Source organism: Trichoderma reesei, assembly GCF_000167675.1.
Source record: "Trichoderma reesei QM6a unplaced genomic scaffold TRIREscaffold_20, whole genome shotgun sequence".
NCBI classification, from domain to species: Eukaryota; Fungi; Ascomycota; class Sordariomycetes; order Hypocreales; family Hypocreaceae; genus Trichoderma; species Trichoderma reesei.
The window spans coordinates 63936-86830 of record NW_006711167.1 but is presented as its reverse complement, the minus strand read 5'-3'; the positions used below and the strand labels follow the sequence as shown (position 1 = coordinate 86830).

The 22895-nt window shown below is 53.9% G+C and overlaps 5 protein-coding genes across 5 annotated transcripts; 2 read left to right on the top strand and 3 right to left on the bottom strand.

Moving 5' to 3' along the window:
* Positions 1–713: 713 nt before the first annotated feature.
* Positions 714–6089, top strand: TRIREDRAFT_66926 (uncharacterized protein; the record flags this gene model as incomplete). The annotated part of the gene is made up of 7 exons (XM_006967992.1): positions 714–903; positions 969–1255; positions 1301–1583; positions 1647–1886; positions 1943–5416; positions 5517–5938; positions 6033–6089. The coding sequence occupies 7 exons, from the start codon at positions 714–716 to the stop codon at positions 6087–6089; spliced, it is 4953 nt and encodes a 1650-aa protein (XP_006968054.1).
* A 740-nt stretch (positions 6090–6829) lies between these two features.
* On the bottom strand, positions 6830–8855 carry TRIREDRAFT_110368 (uncharacterized protein; the record flags this gene model as incomplete). Its single annotated transcript, XM_006967920.1, has 2 exons — positions 6830–7029; positions 7100–8855. The coding sequence occupies 2 exons, from the start codon at positions 8853–8855 to the stop codon at positions 6830–6832; spliced, it is 1956 nt and encodes a 651-aa protein (XP_006967982.1).
* A 1769-nt stretch (positions 8856–10624) lies between these two features.
* On the top strand, positions 10625–11415 carry TRIREDRAFT_110367 (uncharacterized protein; the record flags this gene model as incomplete). Its single annotated transcript, XM_006967991.1, has 2 exons — positions 10625–10690; positions 10744–11415. 2 exons carry the CDS (start codon positions 10625–10627, stop codon positions 11413–11415), a joined length of 738 nt encoding a protein of 245 aa, XP_006968053.1.
* Positions 11416–12139: 724 nt separating this feature from the next.
* On the bottom strand, positions 12140–13109 carry TRIREDRAFT_110366 (uncharacterized protein; the record flags this gene model as incomplete). Its single annotated transcript, XM_006967919.1, has 2 exons — positions 12140–12269; positions 12427–13109. The coding sequence occupies 2 exons, from the start codon at positions 13107–13109 to the stop codon at positions 12140–12142; spliced, it is 813 nt and encodes a 270-aa protein (XP_006967981.1).
* A 1180-nt stretch (positions 13110–14289) lies between these two features.
* On the bottom strand, positions 14290–18724 carry TRIREDRAFT_123293 (abc transporter; the record flags this gene model as incomplete). The annotated part of the gene is made up of 1 exon (XM_006967918.1): positions 14290–18724. One exon carries the CDS (start codon positions 18722–18724, stop codon positions 14702–14704), a length of 4023 nt encoding a protein of 1340 aa, XP_006967980.1. The 3' UTR covers positions 14290–14701.
* Between the last annotated feature and the right edge of the window lie 4171 nt (positions 18725–22895).

Sequence of the window (22895 nt, the reverse complement as noted above, 5' to 3'; positions counted from 1 at the left end):
GAGCCATGAGAGGCCATGTGTTTTCCTTTTTTTTTTTTTCTTTTCTCTCTCTTTTGCTTTGGTATGGAAAGAGAGACGAGTCGTCAAGCCTATAGTCTATGATGCGGCGATGCCGTCTGATTGATGCGCGCTGGATTTGAACAAGGCACTCGTAGGCGCTGTTTGGCCTCTTGAGGCAGTCGCGTTGTCGCGATAGCAGTGATCTTATGTGCGGGTATGTTGAAACAGGTAGGTAGAGGTACCGCACGCTATTAGCCAAGCTACACACAAGTACATGTATAGATGGTTGTCTAAGATGAATGTCTAGACCAGTGCAGGCATCATCTCTGCGCATAAAAAGGACGAGAAAAGAATGAAAGATACGATACGAAGAAAAGAAAGGAAAAATCCAACTTTGCAGTGCTCAAACGACGGCAGCAATTCACCTTGTCTGCCTCCAGGCCGTTGCCTAGAAACAGGTGCGTTTCAAGCTGAACTGAGCCGCGAACTGCCTGTGCCTTTAGTGCAAGGTACCGGCAATATCCTCACCGCCTTCCCGAAGCACACCCCAGACGAGGCTGGCAGAATCGCCAAAATATCCAGAGAGCTCCAGCAGTCCACCAACACGTCGCTTTCTCACGGCTGGCACCGACTTGCGCGTCTGGCGTTTCCCGGGCGTGTTGATCACCGCGACAGTCTCCAATTCCAACATGCAATAGCTGCCGACCGCCAAGATGGCCGAGATCACGACACTAGACGCCCTGCAGGCCCTGCACCGCGAGCTGTTGACGCTGAGCAGCGGTGGGGGAAGCGACTCCGACAACCTGAGCAACGATCTGCTATTCGAAATCTTTGAGAAGGAGCTGGCGGCGATATGGGAGCGTCCCAAGAAGAGCGACAAGAGCCGTGCCACGGTCAAGACCGGTATGAAGCACAACTGCGCACTTGATGGACCGCGACGGGGAACGACAACAGCTCACAGCTTCTAGGCAAGGTCTCTGTTGACGGCAGCCAGTACTCGCTCAACGACAAGTTCCAGCAGGATGTATTTGCGCTATCTGACGAAATAGACCTCGACGAGGTGGAGGCCGTCCGCTATCTCCTCGATTCCCAAGACGACGTCTCTGTCATGGGCCGATCGCTTCTCGAGTGCGCCGTGATCCGCTTCCATCAGCAGCGGAAGTACGTTCTCGACTCGTTCAGGCTGTTTCTGGAGCTGAACAACATGGACTACGACGGAGAAGAACCGAGCGCGTTGGAGACGATCAAAGCCTATGTTGACACCCGCCTGCTCCAGAAAACTTCCTCCGACGCATCAAAGCGACTTGCGACGCGATGCCTACGCGCGATGGGGGAAATCAAGACTTGGCTGCAGCGGCTGGGAGAGAAACTGACGGCGGCGCAGACTCTGGGGACTGTTCCCACGGATGAGCTTCCAGAGGAGCTGGAGACTGTCGAGTTCTCGCGCGTCAGCCTGATTCAGCAGCACGAAGCTCTGGGTGTCATCCTGTGCGAGTGCGTGGACAAGGGGCAGGCCGAAACGGCAGACTTTCTGGAGTTCATTTCTGTCCTGAAGAGATGGGATAAATACGACACATTGCTTGGTCAGTGCTTCGCCGATGAACTGCAGATGGGTTGAGCTAACATGACCCTGCTCTCAATAACAGTCCACCTCGTTCCGGCAATCGGCGCATACATGTCGGTCTTTGCATCGTCCGAAGGCGGCTACGACTTGAGGCAAGGCAGAGAGCTTAACAGCAAAATCTTCCCTCCCGCAGACGACTCGACCTGGCCACTTCCGTTCTTACACGCCACCGTTCGTGCTTGGTGGCTTGCAGAGTACAGTGGGTGGTATCTGGACGATCCTCCTGAATCTGCGATTCCGCCAGGCACCGACCTTGACCGAGGTATGGGCCTCCTAAATTACTAGTTTTGCGCTTCGAGTGAGCTGACTTGACCACAGAGGATCGCCAGAGGTCCAAGCAATTCATAGACTCCTTGAAAGATGGCGCGTTCGATTTCATGCTCTCGGTGGCTGGAGATGTCCGCTCTCCGGACTGGCACGACTCTGTTCGCGCCGGCATGCGCAAGTGGCTACAACGAAAATCATCACCACTGGTCTCCGAGCGAACCCAGTTTTCCAGCTTCTTTCAGCTGTGCTTAATGTCGCAGTTTGAAGTCTTTGTCGACGCGTTCATCACCAATTTACCCGACGTCCTGCGGAAGCTCCGGGTGGAGGAAGACGAGCAGCGCCAACTCAGCCAAACGCACGAGCAAGACCTAGATCTGGAGAGGTTTCTGTTGATAATCGCATATGCCTATGAGGGCCGACCAGATGCCGCTGCAAACTTCTGGCAAGACCCAGACAGCAACCTCGCTGGGTTCATGCATTGGGCCTCTCGGAGAGCCTCGACACCTTTGGTTGCGGCATTCTGCGAGATGCTCCAAGCAATTTCCGTAAACGACGAGTGCGCCACAGCTGCGCACGAGTTCCTCCTGGACGAAGGCCATCACTCATCCGGCAAGATGAGAAGGACTCAATCTCTGACCTGGACTCAGATTTTCAAGGAGCTCGACTTCTTCTCGGACAAGATCAGGCAAAAGCCCATTCAAACGCAGTCGGTAAGATTTCGTGGTGGCAAGCTCTCCGCGGATGTTATAGAAACCGAACCCGAGTCGTCTATGATGTTGGAGTGCTACTTGCGTCTCATAACCAAGTTGGCGAGCGAGAGCGAGACTACGAGACACTTTTTACTGCTAAACTCTGGTTACAACCTGGTCGACATGCTGTACGAGCTGGCCAGCAGCCCCATTCCTTCTCAGCTACGCGGTTGCGTCTTTCTCGCACTGAGAGCTCTGATAAGCCGCAAGAGTCTTCAGGAGAATCACGCAATGTGGAGATGTCTGGAGAACTGGATCTCAGGCGGCTACGTCGGTGCTGCCACGGGCACGCTTCGACCGCCACAGCCGGCACCTCTAGTGTCAATGGACCGCATCTTTGATGAGATGAGCAACGGCTTTGAGGACCCTGAGTCCTTCATCAAGCTCTTACTTGAGCTGGTCACCCCAGCAAGCGATGCCAGTCCTCTGAACGACGGTCTGCCATTCCCGGAAAACCTCGGTGCCAGCTCTCGAGCGCCTGGCATCGAAGTCTACGTCGACTTTGTCATTGGCCTTGTCTTCTCGTCAAAGATTCAGGAGCTGCAAGATGTTCATCAAATAAGGGTCCTCCGGCTTAGTTGCTTGGAGTTTATCCTTGCTTGCCTCACCACTTTCAACGAGGATCTATTGGTGTTGGCGAACGAGACGAACATTGCCATCGATTCCCTCGTCTCGACAACGGATTTGGCGACATACGTCAGAATGCATCCCTTTGCACGCGTCATGGAGTGGATGTTTAACGACAGAGTGATGTCGGCCCTCTTCAACACCATTCACCAGAAGTCTATCGATATTGGCAACGCGACTCCGGACTCACCACTCATCTTGGGCGTGCTGCGTGCGGTAGAGGTCATCACAAAAGTCCTTGATCTTGAAACGACCTATCTTGACCTCGTGCGTCCGCTCATCAAGAGCCAAGCCGGCCCGCGAAGACACCCCGTAGCGAATGCTGCCTATGCCTCGTTCCAAGATGGGTTGGTGACGAGACTGAACCTGGTGGTGGACCTCGGAAAATACTGCGGCGTAGGTCACCCTGACCTGACTTTGGCCTGCCTCAAGCTGTTGGAGAAGATGGCTTCGTCATCCAAGATCACGGCTGCCTGGTCGGGGACGAATCGACATGCCCATCGAAACAAGGCGATTGTTGCTATGGAAGCGAATGGAGAGCACGAGGGCATATCACGAGCATTCATCGCCGAGGTGATGGCGCCCCTTGAGCCAGCAAGCGGAGCAGACTCCCCCCTCTACACTACCAAGGTTTACATCTTGGACTTTCTATATCAATGTCTTCGGACGACGCCAAAGGAGCCCACCATCGCGCATTTGCTGCTGGGATTCAAGTGCGGGCTGGATTCGCTTTCGATTGAAGTCAATAGCGCGTTTGCCTCTCGCACGTCATTATTTCACACTGTCCTGGGGCTTTTGCTAGAGTCTCCCTCCAGCGATGCTGTTGGCATAAGACAGTGGTTAATTGGCATCAAGTCCCGTGTGATGCGCATATTACACATTCTTTGGAGCTCGCCGCTGTCATCAGCAATCGTTGTTCGAGAGCTTCGCGAGAACGAGCTTCTATTCCACCTTCTTACCCGCGAAACAGTTATCCATCCCGACCTCTCCTGGGAAGGCCAAAACGTCGGAAACGCGCAGTTCCCGATGACCGATGGAGCGGTCACGCTAATTGACTTCCTGACGCTTCGGAGTATGACTTTGGAATACATCGCCATGGAGCTCTGCAAGATAGCTCAGGGGCGTATGCCTGGTGTCAAGAGACGAATCTTTGATGCCCTCAACGGCCAAATTGTCCTAGAGGGCAATGAAACGATTCAAACCCCGACCGTCTTTGACCTGTTCGATTTCCTTCTGCCGGACGGATTCTGGGAGATCCCGCCGCCATCGATCCAGTTCTACAAGGATCTGGATCTCTCTGCCTGTCTAGAGAAGGACGATGATGGCAACCCGATCTACAACCTTGACCGCGTGAGGGAGATTCTCCTTTTGAAGAGAGGAGAAGCGCAACAGAGCGCGGTCATTGCGGCTAATGACATGGCACTTATCGAGAGGGAAGAGGTGCTGATTCTGGAGTACCTTGTGTCCTGCGACAGACAAAAGCAGATTTCGGCACAGTGTCTCCGGGTTCTGCGGTCCTGGATCAAGGTGCTGCTGGTCATGGTTGAATCTTGTGACTACAGAGGCGCGGCGCAGACGTCATTCTTCCTTCAAGCGTTGCAGGCCATTTTGCCAAGCCTGGAAATGTTCGCCTCAGAACGTCCGGATGAAGCCCTGGAGCTGGCCAAGCTGGCAAGGGTCCTGCTCTTTAAGATGGACCTGTCGCCTTTGCCCACTGAAGACAAGAGCAGTAGCGCCATTGGCAACCTGGTCAGCGACAAGCTGTACCAGCTCTTCCAGATATGCCTCCAGGCCATTGGCAAGTGGGCAGGCTCTCCCGAGTTGAGAGCTGTTTACTATGAAATCTGCTATCGGTATCTGACTGGCATGTCTGAAGAACAAGGACCACTGACGGCTAGCCGCCCGAAGACGTTCAAGACAGTACAGGTATACGGAGAGCGACTGCTCAACGTCGTTTGCGATGATGCCTACTGCGGAGAGCCCGCGTGCCAAACGGCGGCCCTCATCTTCCTGGGGGCGTTGGTTCACATGGACAGCCAACAGCGAGAGAGCTATATTGTTGAGACGCTTAACAAGCTGAACTTTATCGGCATTCTCATTGACTCTTTACGGAACATTATGAAGGAATGGCATGATATCTTTGCATCCAGTACGTGCTCCCCCCCCTCCACTTCCCTCCTCTCCTTTCAACCCTCTTCACTCGAAAGCCCGCAGCAAACCTCGTGTGCTAACAGCAAATGCCTCTCTAGACAACACCGACCAGAAAAACTTCCAAAACGCCCGCCTCGCCATCATCCTCCAGCTGGCCCAGTCCCGCATCGGCGCCAAGTACATCCTCCACGCCAACCTGTTCCGCACCCTGGAACACTCCGGCCTCTTTGCCGCGGACCCCGAGCTGCAGACCAACCCGGCGAACCCTCGAGCCCTGGAGCAGCATTACGACCTGCTCGCACGCGTCGTGCGCATCATTGGCGCCGCCATTCTGAGCCGCGGCAACAACAACGTGGCCCAGGGACGCAAGTTCCTGACGGATCACCGCATGCTCGTGAGCCATGCCTTGAAGCGCAGCGCCGGCATCGGCGCAGGCAAGGAGGACCAGCGCCTGGAGGAGCGCATCGAAGATCTTGCTGATGCGCTGGTGGTTGTTATTGCTGCCACGAGCTTCCTGGATGTAAGTTTTACATGAATAACCGCCCTTGCTCACACTTTGAATCCCACGTCATTGAATAACAATGCTAATTATCTTCTCTTCTGCCCGTCACCAGTTTGAAAATGACATTTTACCTGAGCCTAAACAGCATGACCAGCCGCTGTTCCATTGAGCGTACTGGGGAAAGGGAGGGATGCACAATGATGGGGTTTATTTGGTTTCTTTATCTCAAGGTTCATGCTTCGTTTTCTTTTTCTGCAAGGTTCTAGAATATGTAAAGGCATATTAATGGTAAAGGGTGCTTTGCTCTGCTAAGTCGGTTGCTCTTGTTCATTTGAAAGTGGGTATGACTGGAAGAAAGTAGAGACAGAAAGAGAAAGAAGAGATGAGAGAATGTAATGCCAGAGAATGTCGGCAATGAAGATGATTTGCATGAGTATGACCTACACCAGACAAAGATCCACCTTACAGAATAGTGAAGTTGACAAAGCGAGCATGAGGGAAGAGTTAGAATTTCGACTTTTTCATTTGCTTCCTTTGTTCCTTTTCTAATGGGGTATGTGGTTATCGTGACGCTATATATATATACGGATGACAAGGCAATATGCAATCCTGAGCGCGCGTCATGCTCGTGCCATTTTGGATGGCGGTAATAAAAAGTCTAGCCGTAACTCCTCCGTCACCAGTCCGGGGAAACAAAAAAGAAGAAGCAAACCCCAGATCCCGTGGGTATACTTTGCTGACGTCTGTGGTCGTCGTAATGCCAACAACATATGAAAATTGCGGCGTTTGGCCGGATGGGAAAAAACGGTCTCGTTCCGTTTGTTCATGAAGAATGGGAGGATGAAGAGAAGAAAAAAAATCATAATGTAGCGCCGCTCAAGGAGGTAGGATGAAAGGTTGAAGTAGATTTCAGTCGAGATCTTGGGCCTTCCGCTTTCCTTGCCGTGTTCTCGTCATCAACTTGAGTTCCAGCGGCCAGTAACCTTTCGTCTTTGACGAGTACGTCGCGCGCGGTTTCATGTCGATCTTGGTTCTGCACATGGGGCATTTGCCTCTAGTAGGTTCCATGCTGAGCGAGGAGTGGAGGCACTGGGCACAAAAGAGATGTCCTGGGCGTTGTGTAAGCGATCCTGGCAACGTATGTAGGAGAAGGGTAGGCAAAGAAAGGACATGACTTACCACAATGTGTGAGGGTCAGTCCCGTCACGTCGTCCATGCAGATAACGCATTGGAACGCAGACAGCTTGACTCTCTTGTCCACCTCGGGCTTCTTGAGCTCTTCAGGAACGTCGGTGGCCTCGGTCAAATCTATTGTGGTGTACTCCTCGACTTTAGAATTGGCGGAGGCAGGCCTCGAAGGGCTGGAGCCGAACAAGCTGTCGATATCGTCAAACTCATCATCGATCAAAGCTGTCTGCGCGGAAGGGGGCGGCGCTGCGGAAGGCGAAATCCGCCGCCGTTTGCGCGAGGGTGCGGCAGCAGCCGACGAGCCGTGAGTTTCGGGAGCGACTCGGCTGCGCAGCCGGCCAGATGTCGTTGGCATGGTGTCAAAAGTGGAGGACTCAGACGCGCCTGGAATGTTCGTGAACGGCAGTGGAAAGCCTGGGTAGCCGTCAAGGTCGCAGAAGAGGCTTTCTAGCTCACTGTTGTCGTTCTGAAAACCGAAGCCGCCAGAAGTGTTGAGCGAAGAGAAGGCTTGTTCCGAGCCTGGCGGCAAGGCCGTATTTGCAACAGAGCTAATCCGACTGGGTCTCGTGGCGCTGTTTTGAGGCACCGAAGTCGCGGCAGTGGCAGCGGCAGTCGAGGGTGAGGGCGCTGCAAGGAACGTTGTTGTCGAGCTCGGGGCAGAGGCTGGAGAGGGCGCAGGGAAGCGACCGAATGGGGACTGCGGCAGCTGCGAGGGTGATTGAAGCGACGGCTGCGGTGGCGTGAATGACCCAAACGTGGCTTCGCTCAAGAGACGGTCCAAGGCGCTGAGAGCACGGTTTCGGGCAGACAGACTGAAGGTGTTGCGGGCAGCGTCATCCTGCGGCCATCCGTTGGACTGGCTGGCGTAGGCAGACCACGGGTTCGTCGACTGCGGGCCGTAGACAGGGCGACGACCGAAGGGCGAGTTGAGCGGCGAGAAGGGGTCGGGCTGCAGCGTGGAGAGGCCGGAGGGATTGACGAATGCGCTGCTGCTGAAGCCGATGCCGATGCCGCTGTTGTTGCAGGTGCTGTTGCTGGTGCTGTTGCTGGTGCTGCCGCCGGTGATGCTGTCGAGGCCAGGCTGCTGCGAGGGAAAGGCTGAGGCTGGAGCCGAGGCTGAAGCCAGTGTTGAAGGGGAGAAAACAGGGTGGCGCTGCCGTCGCGGAGTCGGATATCGGATAAGTGGCGAAAAGTGAGGCAGCGGCGGCAGAATCGGGTGGGCGGTGGCGGGCGATGGGGTTAGTAATGATGGGGATGACGGGGCAGCGACAGCCACAGAGGCAGAGGCAGAGGCAGAGGCAGAGGCAGCAGATGCGGACGAGGGTCGAGGAGACTGGAATGACAAAGACGGAGCGTAGTGCTGCTGCTGCTGCTGCTGCTGCTGCTGCTGCTGCTGCTGCTGCTGCTGCTGTCGTTGTTGCTGTCGTTGTTGTTGTTGTTGTTGTTGTTGGTGGTGTTGTTGTTGCTGCTGCGACGCAGCGAGGCCAGGCGTTGGGTTCTGAGCAGACGCCGTCACGGCCGCTGGGAACAACGACGCAGCAGACAGCGCAGGAGGCCGAAATGGGCGGCGAAAGGACGTCCGCTGCGATACCGGCAGCGGCAGCGGGAGCGGCGGCGACGACGATGAAGGCGCTGGCGGTCGTGATGCTGCTGCCGACGTTGGTGACGGGAGACTCCAGGCAGGATACTGCTGCGTCCTCTCGAGATCGACGGCGAAGCCAGAGCCGGATCCAGACCGCGAAGCCATTGAGCGAGATGGCCAGATGGGACAAGGAAAGGCGATGGAAAAGAGGAAAAGGAGAAAATGAAGAGAGGAGAGGGAGAGGAGAATTGAAACGATGCCCTAGAAACGCTCAGGCCCAGCGCGAGGCCGGCTGGCAGACAGCTGGCGGGATGCGGATGCTGATTATAAGCGAATCTCCAGGTGCTCATAGGGCCTCATCGTCCCTGCATCGTGACATGTCATGATCTTCAAATGTCCCAGACAACTCAGAAATCGGATGGCCGTAAGTATGCTGGAGATGAGAGAGAACCCACGCGGCCAACAACGTCTACCTACAGTCATGGATTGTCGGGCTGATCAGCGACGGGAGTCGGTCAAAGAACGTGAAGGAGACAGGGCAAAAAGAAACACGGCAAAAAAATAAAACAAAAAACACAGGGCAAATCTCGTGCTCAAGGTGTGGTAATACAGGCGTAATGTCGACCATGGGTTCGCCGACCATGGCGGTTGCAGCCGCACCGAGTCAGAGCGCGAGCCGCCGAGCTAGTGGAAATGAGAGCGAAATCAGGGAACGAGAGGATATATCATTACTAGATGCTGCTGCTGCTGCTACCTGGGTCTCGGCATGCGCTGTGGCTGGCAGCAAACATTGGATGGATGGCTGCATGTCTCAGCGCGCGTCTGGTTTTTTTGTGGTTGCTCGTATGTATTGCCGGGCCTCGATTGGCTCTTTTTTTGCGGGCAGGCAGACATACCTAGTACATACATGCATTGAAAGTACTAGGTAGGTATGTGCGAGGAGAGAGCAAGGGGAAGATGATGACTGTAGGTAGTATGTGAATGAGCAGGCGAGGGGGCTGATAAGAAGTTGAAGTCGATGAGGGCGAGTTAGATGACACTGAAGGAAGGATTCTATATGGCCAAAAGGTCTCGGTTATAAGGTACCTAGTAGTACCTTACTGTGATGGTACTCTCATGGATACCTTTGAAATGAGAGCAAAAGCAATCCTTCGTACCTTCTTCTCTGTATTCCTACCTATTAAGGTAATCAATCAGGCCAAAACTTACGGCCAGTTCTGACACGGGCAGGTGCAATGCTCAGCATCGCCCACTTCCACCGCCTGCCCAGATGAGCCATCACTAACAACTCGATACTTTCCAACTTCACGCCTCTTTTCTACTCTCTCTCTCTCTCTCTCTCTCTCTTTTCAACCTCAAACCTGCACTCTTCACCTCTCAACCAGCTCCTCATTGCCTCACCACTGCCCCTCAAACTCGTCTTCGTCCTCATACTCGCGCCAATTCACCGATTCACCGCCCGTCATCTGTCGCCAACCGACACTCGACATCTGCCCACCGGCGGCGCCGCAGCATCGGCGATGGATATTGTGACAAGTTAGGGAGCCTCATTACTCGCACAAGCGCAGTCAACGTGCAGCATCCGCGAGACCGACACACGCACAACCGCCGCCTCTCTGATTCGCCTGTGTTGCTCGTCCTACTGCGGCTGATTCATCACAGCATGCAGCCACGACTCCATTGTGCTGCGTCTTGCTTTCATTCTCTCAGTGGCTACTCTGCTATGGGTGTCTTTAAGAGCCTCCACTCTCAAGATTGACTGCTCTGCTCTGCTCTCCATCCCGTCCTCCTCCGCCGTTCTCTTCCACCATACGAAGAGATGGGCGACGTTCTCCCGTGTTATTCAGCGGTGATGGCCTGTCGCTGACAACAAAGAATGCCCTGATATAAATGGGCTTGGAGGAATCCATATCAAAGACACCCTTGCACAAAGCATGCCTGCCTCTACTGACCAGCCAAGAGCCAACAACACAGTTGAAACCCTTCTTGTTGCTCTCCTTGTGAGTACGCAATGTCAACCACGCTCTGCCAGAGTACGTTGCAGGCTCTACAGCATATTGACAAGCTGCGCGGGTACGTCAATTACGACTCCTGGAGACTCCTCATCATGGCCAATGCCCGCGCCCTCAAACTCGCCTCCCACCTCGACGGCTCTGCACAAAGAAGCTCGCTTAGGCCTCGCGCAAAGGAAGCTCATGCGACCGCCGAGGCGTGCGCCCGCGTGCTCATCTTGGGCTCGATTGCGCCAGACCTGCTGCTGGTGCTGCTGGAGCGCGGGCTGCAGGACAACACCTCTGCCGCCGATCTGATGATGTGGCTGCATGCCACGGCCAGTCCACGCGAGGCGACCGAAGAGGCCCACAATGACCTGGCAAAGCTCATGCGCATCGACCGCAAGGACTTTCCATCGATGGAGGCCTACACCAAGGAGTCGCTGAACCTGTGGGCTCGCATCAGTGACTGCTGGCCGAACAGCGCCATGGTCATCGCTGCAATGTCCATCCTTGAGGGCATGAGGCCGTATAATGAGAACGCGTACTTGGGCTGGAAGCACTTTGTAATTGAAAAGAAGGGCATGTTTTCTCAGCAAAACCTGCTTGACCTTGCCGTGGCATTGAGGGACCGCCAGGAGGACCAACATACCTCGTCTTCCGTTCATGTGATGGACATGATATCCGAGGAAGAGGAGAAATCCGATGGCAGCCAATCAACCACTGAAGGATAAGCGTGCCACATGTATTCCTTGGTTGGTGCCAGCTCAGTAAGGTGGCATGGTGTCGGAACAGTTATAGAAGCAGCCGCATGGTAAGTGTGTCTTTGATCTGCATCACTCAAGGACAATAATCAACAATAATCATCATGGTGGCACGATGGTGACTTGGGTCAACACAGAACAAACTCGTGCGGATTAGTATTGCGGAAAGATTAAGAAAAGAATCGCAACCAAGCTCGAGAATCACGTCTTATCCCCCGCCCACCTCGTATACTCCCCTTTTCAAGGCTCTGCCCCGAGCAACCTCAAACCCGTGCTCCAGGACAGTGAGGCCGAAGCCGTTGCTCAATATCCAGCAAGCTTTCCATCATCCTATCCTTGACCGCCCTGATTCGGCTTGCCACGTCCTCCGCGGTGACCTGTCGCTGGCAGACGCGAGGCTCAAGTTCGACCTCCGGCGTGTCGAAGCCCCAGTTCACCAGCGAATCAAACTGGATTCTGAATGTCGACTCCGAAAGGGATGATTCTGCTTGTGGCGAAGCTGACTTGGATGGAGGCATAGTCGTCTGTGTTGACGCAGGCTCTTGCTGTTGCTCTGATACTGGCTCTGACGAATATCTCGATCCTGGTTCTTGTTCTTCATTTGATTCGCCTGCGACTTGTGGTCCCTCGAGTTTCGGTTCGTCCGCGTGCACTGCCACCGTTTTGACTCCTTGCCATGCCGTTGTTCTTCTCATCAGTGCCGCTTCAATGTTGGCATCTTCCACCTCTGTTCCCACTTGTGTCGCTTCTTCTTCTTCTTCTTCTGCTTCTTCCACATGTTCATCCAAGTCTGCCTCTCTTTCCACGTCCACGTCATCCCCAGCCTGCGAGTCCGCAAACAAGACCAGTTCCAGCTCCGAGTCATCAGGCATCTGATCCAGCGTGCCATCTTCAGAAAGAGCGGAAACGCTCCATAGAGAAGCCCGGCGTTCCAGCTCTCTACGCGAACTCCGCGCAGTATCCAGATTCGGCGGCGCAGACCTGCGACCGCTCCCATTGGGCAGATTACCCGTCACAGCGTTGGCGTACGAGAGAATCTTGGTGGACGTCTCGGAGTGGCATCTTCGCGCGCGGTATCTGTTTTCCCAGTCCAGGAGTCCTTCGAGCCAGGTCGAGTTGAGGTCGGTGTGAGGTTCGAGTGACGTTTGGCGGGTACTGGTTATGCTGCTGATGGGGAGCGAGCTGTCCGTGTCGGTGATGGTGAGGTTCTCGAGGTTACTATAGACTGTTTCCAAGAGCTCTTTGTAGTCGTCTGGCAGCTCTCCAGGTTCTCCATCCGAATTCTCGCAGTGGGAAATCAGCGAGCGAGGTATATCGTCATGGCGAGCTTGCTCCAGCTCGATATCCTCCTCTGCAACAACCGGCGCAATGCCTCCCCCAACGAGCCTCTTCTTGCACTGGACAAAGGTCCACTCATCGCCATCACCGTCATCAACATCCTCCCGCTTCCTCTTCTTGCCCCTGGAGAGGAATAGATCCATGGTCCTCTGCGCCACGGACAGCGACGACGTCCTGCGCTTGGATTTCCTCCTGCGTGAGCGCGAGGCTTTCGAACGAGATCTCGTGGTTGCTGGGTCGCAGTCTGGGCGGGCGTGGAAGATGCCGGAGAGCATGCGGCGGGACTTTTTGATGAGGTGCATGTTTCGGGGGAAGAGAGCGGACATGCTGGATGCCTCGATTTTATCGTCAAGCGATTAAGCTGAGAGGAGGAGTGGGAGGAGGAGGCGATGGGATATGTTTGCTCAACTGCATGGACGGGCTGCCTTGAGATGCAGAGGTTTATATAGGATGCATATATATATAAGACCAGCACAAAAGCTAAAGAGAAACTTTCTCCCTTTTCATTCATCCTTTTTCAACCGCTTTCGTGATGCATTTACACCTGCGCCTGAGCCAACTTCTCAAGAGTCTGAGCGATCCATTATCATTATCGCCCTGAATGAATGAAGCAAACAAACTGCGATGCATAGACCCGATGAAAGAAGAAGAGAAAAAAAACCGACTTGAATTAACGCCCCTTCTCACAAAATGCACTTTTCAGCAGCAGCGCAACAAAGGAAGAAAAACGCTATTCCTCGCAAGAGACGAGTTTCAAGTCTTTATTGCGTCGATGGACTGCATGCCACCAATGCCTTTAGCTTTTTTTTTTTTTCTTTCTCTTGCCTCCTTGATTCTTGCCCTCGTTCCCGGATGCAGAGAGTCTCTATTCTGGATATCGATAATTTGTATAAGACTATTTGATTCGCTTGTTTTGTGGACATCCGTCCGTCTTGTCCTATTTTCTTCGTTTTATTCGAAAGAAGCTCCTTCTTCCTTTGTGACTGTGTTTGCTTTGTTTCTATGCATCTTCTTCGTCTCTTCTTACCACCTTATAACTACCAAGGTATCTAAACCCCTTAATTTCTTCATTGCAGCGTTTTTCAAACCTTCTATGCAAGTGTCTTTCTTTGTTCCTGAAACGACACAAGGCTTCCACCCGGAACAACAACCATTTCGTTCACGCATTTTATTTCAAACACTTGGGTTCACTTCTCTAATATAGGCAGACATTTCTCGACGTCTTTCTCCCCCCCAACTGTCACACCCGTTGCTGAGGGACAAAAGAAAAAAACAGGCTTCACCCAACCTCCTCGGCACAAGCAACACCTCACTAGCCAAATCTCACCACTACCCATGATACTCATAAGTCTCCCAGCCAGCCAAAGTCAAGTCACACTGCGCAATCCGAAACAGTCACAGCATCAGAAAAGAAAGAAACACAAGAGAGAGATTCATCTGAGCTTCAAAACGTCTTATATTTCATTTCGTGCCACAAAGCACCGATCACGTCGTACCTGACTGTACCCATGTCCGGGCCCCCTTGGTCTCAATCATTCATTCTCATGCGCTCTTCCACCATAACACTGCGGAATTCCGCAAGAAAAAGAAAAAGAAAAAGAAAAGATCATAAGAAAAGGCCTCTAAAGTCCCGATAGAGAGTCGAGCAACATGAAGGAGGAGAAATGTGGCCCAGCAGACCAACAAAGATTAGATACAACTTTTTTTTATCGAAACAAAACATTATGGACCCGTCCTCTCCGTAGATGAAAGGCTTGCATTTCTAAGCACATCGCTCTCTTTCTGTTCTATGTTATCGCCGAAACAACGCCAATAGATGGATAGGGCAGCCTGTTGCTGTCCGGATATCTCATGCATAAACCAAGAAATTGCAAAGATGAAAAAGAGTTGCGAAGGGGTACCCAAGTCAGAAGACGCTCTAGTTGTGCTTGGCCAAACTCTGGAGGTTAACCAGCTCCGCGTAGCGACCGTTCTTTCGCATCAGCTCAGAGTGAGTACCAGCTTCGACGATGCGGCCCTGGTTGAAGACGTAGATGATGTCGGCCTTCTGGATCGTGCTGAGACGGTGAGCCACAGCAATGGTGGTGCGACCCTTGGCGGCCTTGTCCAAGGCAGCTTGCACAACGTGTTCCGACTCGGAATCCAAGGCAGACGTCGCCTCATCGAGCAGCAGGATCTTGGGGCTGCGAATCAGGGCTCGGGCAATGGCAATTCGCTGCTTCTGACCGCCAGACAACAGAGCACCCTTGCTACCGACAATGGTGTTGAAGCCCTCGGGCAGAGACATGATGAAGTCATAGATGTTTGCCTCGCGACAGGCAAATTCAACAGCCTCGTCAGTGACGTTGGGGTCGGAAGATCCAAGCAGAATGTTCTCCTTAATGGTTCCCTGGTAAAGCGTGGGCTCTTGGCTAACGAGAGCGATAAAGGACCGGTAGTCGTTGAGGTTAAGCGAGCTGATTTCCTTGCCATCGACGTAGACGCCGCCGCTGAGGGGATCGTAGAATCGTTCCAAAAGAGCAATCGTCGTACTCTTTCCGCAGCCGGAGGCACCGACAAGGGCAACATACTGTCCGGGCTGAATGGTCAAGTTCAGGCCCCGCAGAACTGGCTGCTCCGGGCGGGTCGGGTAGCGGAAGTGAACGTCGCGGAACTCGATGCTTCCCTCGACTTCAGTGACTGGCATGCCCTCCTCTGACCAGGTGTCAATGGCGGGTTTGCGATCGAACAGGACCTTCAACTCCTTGGCCGCGTGGTGTGCCTTGCCCATGTCAGGGGCAAAGGAGAAGATGGAACCGGCAGACTGGGCGCCAAAGACCACAGCCATGAAGCAGAGGAAGAACTGGAACATGTTGTATTCGCCCTTTCCAATCAGAGTACCACCGTACCAGAAGCCCAGCGCAAAGACCAGGAAGCTAAACGACTGAGAAGCAGCGTACAGCAGGCTGGACTTGAGTACCGACCTCAGGCTGCGTCTTTGCTGCTCAGCGAGCGATTCCTGGTACTGCCTCAAGACATCATGTTCGCGGGTGAGGGCGGCAACGGTCCTGATAGCAGAAATGGCCTCAGAAGCAAAGGTGGCGGATGCGGCATACGCGGCCTTGGAGCGGCGCTGGAAGTGAGCAAGCAGCCAGAAGCGGAAGAAGCCGCATCCCAGCAAGACGGGAATGGTAGCAACACAGACGAGCGAGAGCTTCCATCCGATCGAAATGGACAGGACAATGGCCGTAATCAGGGTCGTGCTCATCATAAGCAAGGTACCGAGCGTGGCGCCACTGAGGCCAGCAACGTGAGTCGTCTCAGTCGAGAGGAACGAGGTCAGAGCACCAGCCGTGTTCTCATCCTTGTCAAAGAAAGCAACATCCTGGCGCAGCATGGCGCGGAAAGCACGGTCGCGAACGCGGTGAACGAGGCGCTCGGAGCAGATGGCGAACAGGATACCCTGGGAGGCAAAAGCGAGGAACTGGACGATACCGAGCATCAGGTACATGGCGCTCCAGAAGTCGGAAGTCTTCTTGACATGGTGCCTGTTCTCGGGAGTGATGGGCTGCGAGAGAGTAACAATCTGCTTGGCGAAAAAGACTGCAGAGGTCGGGTTACCGCCACCGCAAATGGCAGAGAAGACGAGGCCGATAAGCATGAACTTCCACTCGGGGGCGTTGAAAGAGGCAATGACCTTGATGAGAGTCCACAGGCTGTATTCCTTCTCCTCCTCTTGCTTTCGCTTCTGCAGGGCAATACTAGAGGCCGACTTTTGGGTGGCGGTACGGTCAAGCTTGGCGGCGATATCGTCGTCGGGATCGGCTTCGTACTCTTCCTTGTTGGTGGTCTGCTTGCGAATGAGCATCTCCTCCTTTTCGGCGATTTCGTCATCCTCTTCGGTGGTTTCCTGGCTGACAGCAATGTTCTGGGCCGAGACGAGGTTGTAGTAAGCACCCTTCTTCTCGAGCAGCTCATCGTGGGTACCTTGCTCAACAATGCTTCCCTTGGACATGACGACGATGTTGTGGGCATCCTTGATGGTGGACAATCGGTGGGCAATGGTAATGGTGGTTCGACCCTGAGAGGCAGCTTCCAAGGCAGCTTGGACAACACCCTCAGACTTGGTGTCGAGGGCCGACGTGGCTTCGTCCAGCAGCAGAATCTTGGGGTTAGACACGACGGCGCGAGCAATTGCGATACGTTGCTTTTGACCACCAGACAGGAGGAAACCGCGTTCACCAACGTTCGTCTCGTATCCTTCGGGCAGGGCAGAAATGAAGTCGTGAGCGTTGGCCTTGACGGCAGCGGCGATGACAAGCTCGCGCTGCTTCTCCTCGCTGGCGTTTTCGTCCGGGGTGCCGATCAAACCGTAGCGAATGTTGTGGTAGATGGTCGTTCCAAAGAGAGTAGGTTCCTGGCTGACAAGGGCCATCTGCTGACGCAGCCATTTCAAGTTGAGCTTGCTAATGTCGTGGCCGTCCAAGTAGACCTTGCCTCCAACAGGGTCATAGAATCTCTCGACCAGGCCCACAATAGTACTCTTTCCAGATCCAGAAGCACCGACTAAAGCAGTGGTTTTACCAGCAGGGATATCCAGGGTCACGCCGTTCATGACCTTAACCTCAGGTCGAGAGGGGTAGATGTGCTCGACGTTTTCCAAGCGGATGTTGCCCTGGAAGTCACTAAGCTTCTCGCCCTTGTCCTCAGTAGGGTCCAATGGGGAGACTCGATCGATGGTGTTGAAAATCTTGGCGGCTGCGGCGAGTGCGGTGGTAAAGGCCTGGATGTGAGGTGTGACGTTTCCAAGCTGGAAGGCGCCAATCATGATGGACATCATGATGGTCAGAACCTTGGACAAGGGGATGATGCCCTCGACAAGGAACTTGCTGCCCTGCCAGAAAGCCAGGCCGTAGTTCAAGTACAAGATTCCCATCATACCGGCAATCATGACGCCCATGGAGCCCTTGACGCGGGAGCCATATTTCTCGGCCTTCTGAAGATGCACGTCATATTGCTTGGCAAGGCGATCCTGAGTGCCGAAAGCAATGGCGTTTCGGACGGAGCTGAGGACTTCATCAGCCATGCTGCCGCCCAGAGCAAATGCTTCGAGAGAAGCCTTGTTATTCTTGAGCATGACACGGCCGAGGAGACTGGCATTGAGGACCAGGGCGAAGACGGTGCAGGACAGGATAAGGGTCAACTTCCAGTAGTTGATGAAGCCGATGATGAAGGCCGTGAAGAAAGTAGCCAGAGCCGCGAGGGTAAGAGAGACCTTTTCGGAAATACCGTCCTGGATGAGGTTGGTGTCGGCAGTGATGCGGGTGGTGACCTCACCAGCGCCGATCTTGTCAAAGAAGCCAATGTTTTGGCGCATGCAGCTCTCCAGGTAGTGTTCACGAATCTTGGCGGCGATGTGCTCACCGGTGTAGATGAAGCCAACGGTGGTGATGTAGGTGACGACGAAGTCTCCAATGGCCAGGTAGACGAAGTAGAGGACAAACTTGCTCATTTCGTTGACGAACTGGTGATAGGTCATGTCACCGCCGCTGTAGAAGTAATCCTGGAAAACGCCCTGGAGCCGACCAAAGATGATGGTCATCATGGGAATGGCGGCACCAGAAGCAATGGCACAAATGGCAGACACGAAGATGATGGCGAGATCGGTGCGGGAGGCATATCGATAGACGGCCTTGATGCCGGCCTTGATCTCGGGGGTGTAGACCTGGCGCTTCAGGATCTCGGCCTGGTCAGCGGGCAGATGAGCGTACAGCTCGTCGAGGTCGTCGGCCTTGGGAGCAGGCGCAGACGGCAGCTTGGAGTCGACCTTTTTCAGATCGACGTGCGTCTCCGGCTTCTGGCCGTCTCTCGACGAGAGCGTGACATCGACATCCGAGGAGGCGCCATGGCTCGAGGTCGGTGCCGATTGCGCCTCGACGGACGACTTTTCCGGGTCGGCCATCGTCTCTAAGTTGCCGCGCCGGCGACGGGCGTGGGGACGGAAACTATGGCGGCTATGCGAAGCGAGGCCAGTACTGCCGGGGCGAGATGCGTGCAGATATCGGATGCGATGGGGATCGGGGTCGGTTGCCGGGGTGGCTCAGCGAGATGAGACCACAGCGCGTCACTCCGAGAAACGAGGGTGAGTCGATGTCGAGCTGCGAGATGAGGTTGCAGCAACGCAGAGCATCAGCCGAGTCCTCTGATGACTGTGGACTATGGCGGTATATGTAATAACCCTCGAAGAGGAAATAAAAAAAGAATGATAACAGGCCAAAAGGGACGTGGCGCCTGAAGATTGTCGAGTGAAGCTCTTCGGATTCGAAAAAGCACGAGAGGCAGCGACTATAAGAACTTGGAATGGAAGGCCCTCGATGCGACGGGCTCCACAGGGCAGGAGAAGCAGTAGCGGTACCTGTAATGAAGCAGAACCGGGAAGAGTGAAAGCCGGTGCCTGCTGCCACGACCCTTTACTGCCTAGTCGGGCCTAGCGCGTGTCGTACTCTGAACGAGAGGGTCGTTGCGCAAGAGCGACCAATGCAAAGGTACCTTAATTACAGACAGTTGCTACGGAGTCCGGAGTGCAAAGAGATGCCTAGGGCAGAGTACCATGCCTTGGATGAGCATGTAGTACTGTGCAGTACATACAGTACCTAGGTACATACACGTACAGCCCCGTAATTACGGCCGTACACAAACAGCAAGAAGCACGATTTTGATTGATGCCACGCATACCAGCTGCATCCACTAGTCGTTGGTACGAGACAACGCGCCGCACTGCGAAATGCAAAAGACACCATGATACATAATACTAGCAAAAATAGAAAAAGCAAAAGAAATAAAAATAAAAAAGAATAGAATTAAAAGGTCCCTGGTGGCGGGCTCCATCGCGCTGGAGCTACGGGATTGAAGCTGGACCCGACAAGCCTAGCGCGGCTGCGTTTCTCTGGGGCCTGGCGACATTGAAACGGTTGCGCGCTAGAAGCTGGAAAATAGGAGGAGCAGGCCAATATTGGAGGTGAGGCGGTTTGTAGGTGGGGCTGCTCGCACGATACAGCGCTCTCGTACGGGCGTTTCTCGCTTAGACTTGGGGGGGAGGAGGTAGAGGTACAGATACTGTACATCTTCATCAGGTAGGAGAGGACTTTGTACTTGCAGCATCGGTATCGCTTCGTTGCTCTGGTGAAGAGGAGCGAATGAGGCTCTCGGTGTTGAAACTTGTCTCTCCTTTGTGCAATGGGCCTTTGGGTGCTCTGGATGAGGGGTCTGGCCTCGATCTCCTGGGACCGTAAAGCCCCTGCATGGACCGCAGGATACGATACAAGCCCAGGTACGACTCGCGATATCATGGAACTGCAACCCTTGGGACCATGGGTTGCTCTAGGTACCAGGTATTCTTCATGGTACCTTAGTAGTACAGCTGTTGGCTGTATGAGCATGTAATTTGACCTGCCGGAATCAACAGCGAATCCCAGCACTATCCGAACAACTCGGCCGTGCCCAGCAGGGACCGCAACAGGCCACTACCTCACTACCTCAGCTCCCGCAGGCAGTGGTGGGCATGAGATGAGCTGCTGTGCCCGTTCTTGTACCGTGCTGTTACTGGGTTGTTACAGCATGAGGCTGCAAGTAGTACTATCAAGACCTCTCACAGCATCGCCAGGATGAGACCTCTCGATTCAGGTTATCTGCCAGGGTAGCACATGTGTGAGGTACTCGGACGAGCAGAAGCTGTATGGATCCAACGTTGTAGGATCTCAGCCATGTCTCTCATTCACGCCTCCCAGTCTCTCTCCGAGGCTATCGACATGAGAGTCTAGACACCTCGCCCTCAAACCCACAGCCAAACGCACCGTCAGCAGCGCTGCAGTGGCCCGTCCCAGTGTTCAGCGTCGATATGTGTGCGAGTACGCGTATCTCGAGATTTGCGAGATTCCTACAAGTACCCTCAGGTATTGTGAATGAGTCGACATTGTGAGCAGCTGGTGACACCCGTGCAACCGGTCCTTTTGGCGGGTAGATGTCTCTCTTTCTCAGCGCACAGGAGATGGCTCTCTGTTTTTGACTTGCTACGGTGGTTTAAAGGCCGTGAATGAGTCTCTGACGCGCACATCGAATCCTGCCTGCACATCGACAACCATCAGCCCAGCGCGCATCCGGGTCCAAGTGCCCAGATCGCAGCAATTACTACAAGTACTAAATGTTTGCCTGTGCAAGTACAGATACATGCGCGATACAGGGTCGCGCAGCCACGGGCCTCTCGTGGGCATCGGTCGCTCCCTGTCGGCGATCTGGACAACCTTCAGATTCACTCTTGGAATCATGGAAGCCTGCTGACAGGCAACTGCGTCGTCGCCTCACGCATTGTTCATTGTTCCGTTGCTTCTCCTTCACCCCTTGATTACTACCTTGACTCATTAATTCGTCGCAACGACAGCCGTCTAGGTATTTTCATGCCTGGAGAGAGATACATTGGGGTACCTTGCTGTTTACGGCTATCGGCACCGACTCCTCGTTTGCGCATCATCCATCCTTACCGGGTCACTCTCCGACTCCGAATCCCGGAGGCTGCCACGATTGCAGCAACCGGGGGGGGCGCTTCTGGAAATAGGGCCTTGTTCCCAGTATGGTTTCCGATTCGAGAGCTGACACAGGGGTCCCAGATCGAAAGATGGAGTCGTTATGCTCCTGGTACTATAGTTGGGTCAACAACGGGCAATATCTGGCAAGGGCATCACCAACAGATATTGTTCACACAGCTAGAGCTCTGATTAGTAGGTAGGTACGTGACTAGTGGAAGTCTCTGGATGGCCATGAAGTAGGTTTCTCTTGTCAGACTCTAGCATATTGGTTGATAGCTACTCCTACCTCAATATGTAGCAGAAGGCAACTGATCCTCAAATCAACGTCATCTGCTGGAGGTCATCAAGATGGCTCACAACCCCTCGCACTCGAAAACAGAGCCGAAATCCAGACCGCCAGTACCAACAGGAGGGGCGCCATCCCTTACTTGCAACGGCCATCCACTGACTGGACGAGGATAAGGGGGAAAGATCAAGAAGCGGCCAGAAAAGCTTGTTTATGTGCCGAAAGACAAAGTGGATGGTCACATCTCCCCCAATCATGTTCTGTATGTGAATCAGGCAGACGCTTGTTGGGGAAAAGGGCTAATCTTCATCGATACAGTCATCGTACAGATCTGATGCAACTGTTCGGATCAACGTCAGCTAGGTCGGGTTCCGGCGAGTATTACTCGTGATATGCATCATTACAGTTGCACTTCATAGGTACAGAAGGGAGGGGGAGGAGGCCTGGATGGAAGGATTCCGCTCCGTTTGCCTTCGTTTCCAGTCGTTTGCAGTACTCGGTTTGGTGCCATGGCCTCCCGCGTCGCAATTCCGAATCCCGGCGCCCTTTGCTGAATCCCGATATTACCACTGAAATAGTTCTGGAGAAACCAACTGTGCCTGCTTAGGTACTATGAGAGAAACAAACTTCAAACCGCCAGGATAGCAATAACAGATTGAATTCGAAGATTCTCCTCATATCATCTTTCATCTTATTGTCGGACTTTTCGTACACTCCGCTTCCCGGAACAGGTTTGCCGCGTAACGAAACCTACATTCTGCAGCGTTGCTTCAAGTGTGAGGTGTGTGTAAGTTGCATGTGGCGAGACGCAAACGCAGGTCGTCATCCTTTCGACTGCAATGAGTCAAAGCCGACCAACATGGAATCCCGGAGAAGGGGTTGCACGGTCAACCAGCTGGACAGGTCGCTCGCCATTGCGTATATTCCCTGCTGCGAGCGTATTGGGTGGGAACCCTTTTTCATACTTCGTACAATGTACATGTCAGGCATCAAAGCGTGGAAAATAGGCCGTTTCAAAGGCATCGGCCCCGTCCGAGATGGATCGCTCATCTGGTTCGTTTGTGCATGTACATCCGGTGCTTCAGCCTCGCCGGCTTTAGCGTAATTAGACTGCAGACTTTCAGGCCATGGTCAGGCTCCTTCACGGCCCCATCCGGGCTTTTGGCGTGCCCGCTACCTCCGGGACGGGCTCAATAACTCCGAGTTTGGCGTTGGCCATGCCGTGAGCTGGCTCGGCCGTGGTGTTGCGCGATCGGTGTGGCTCA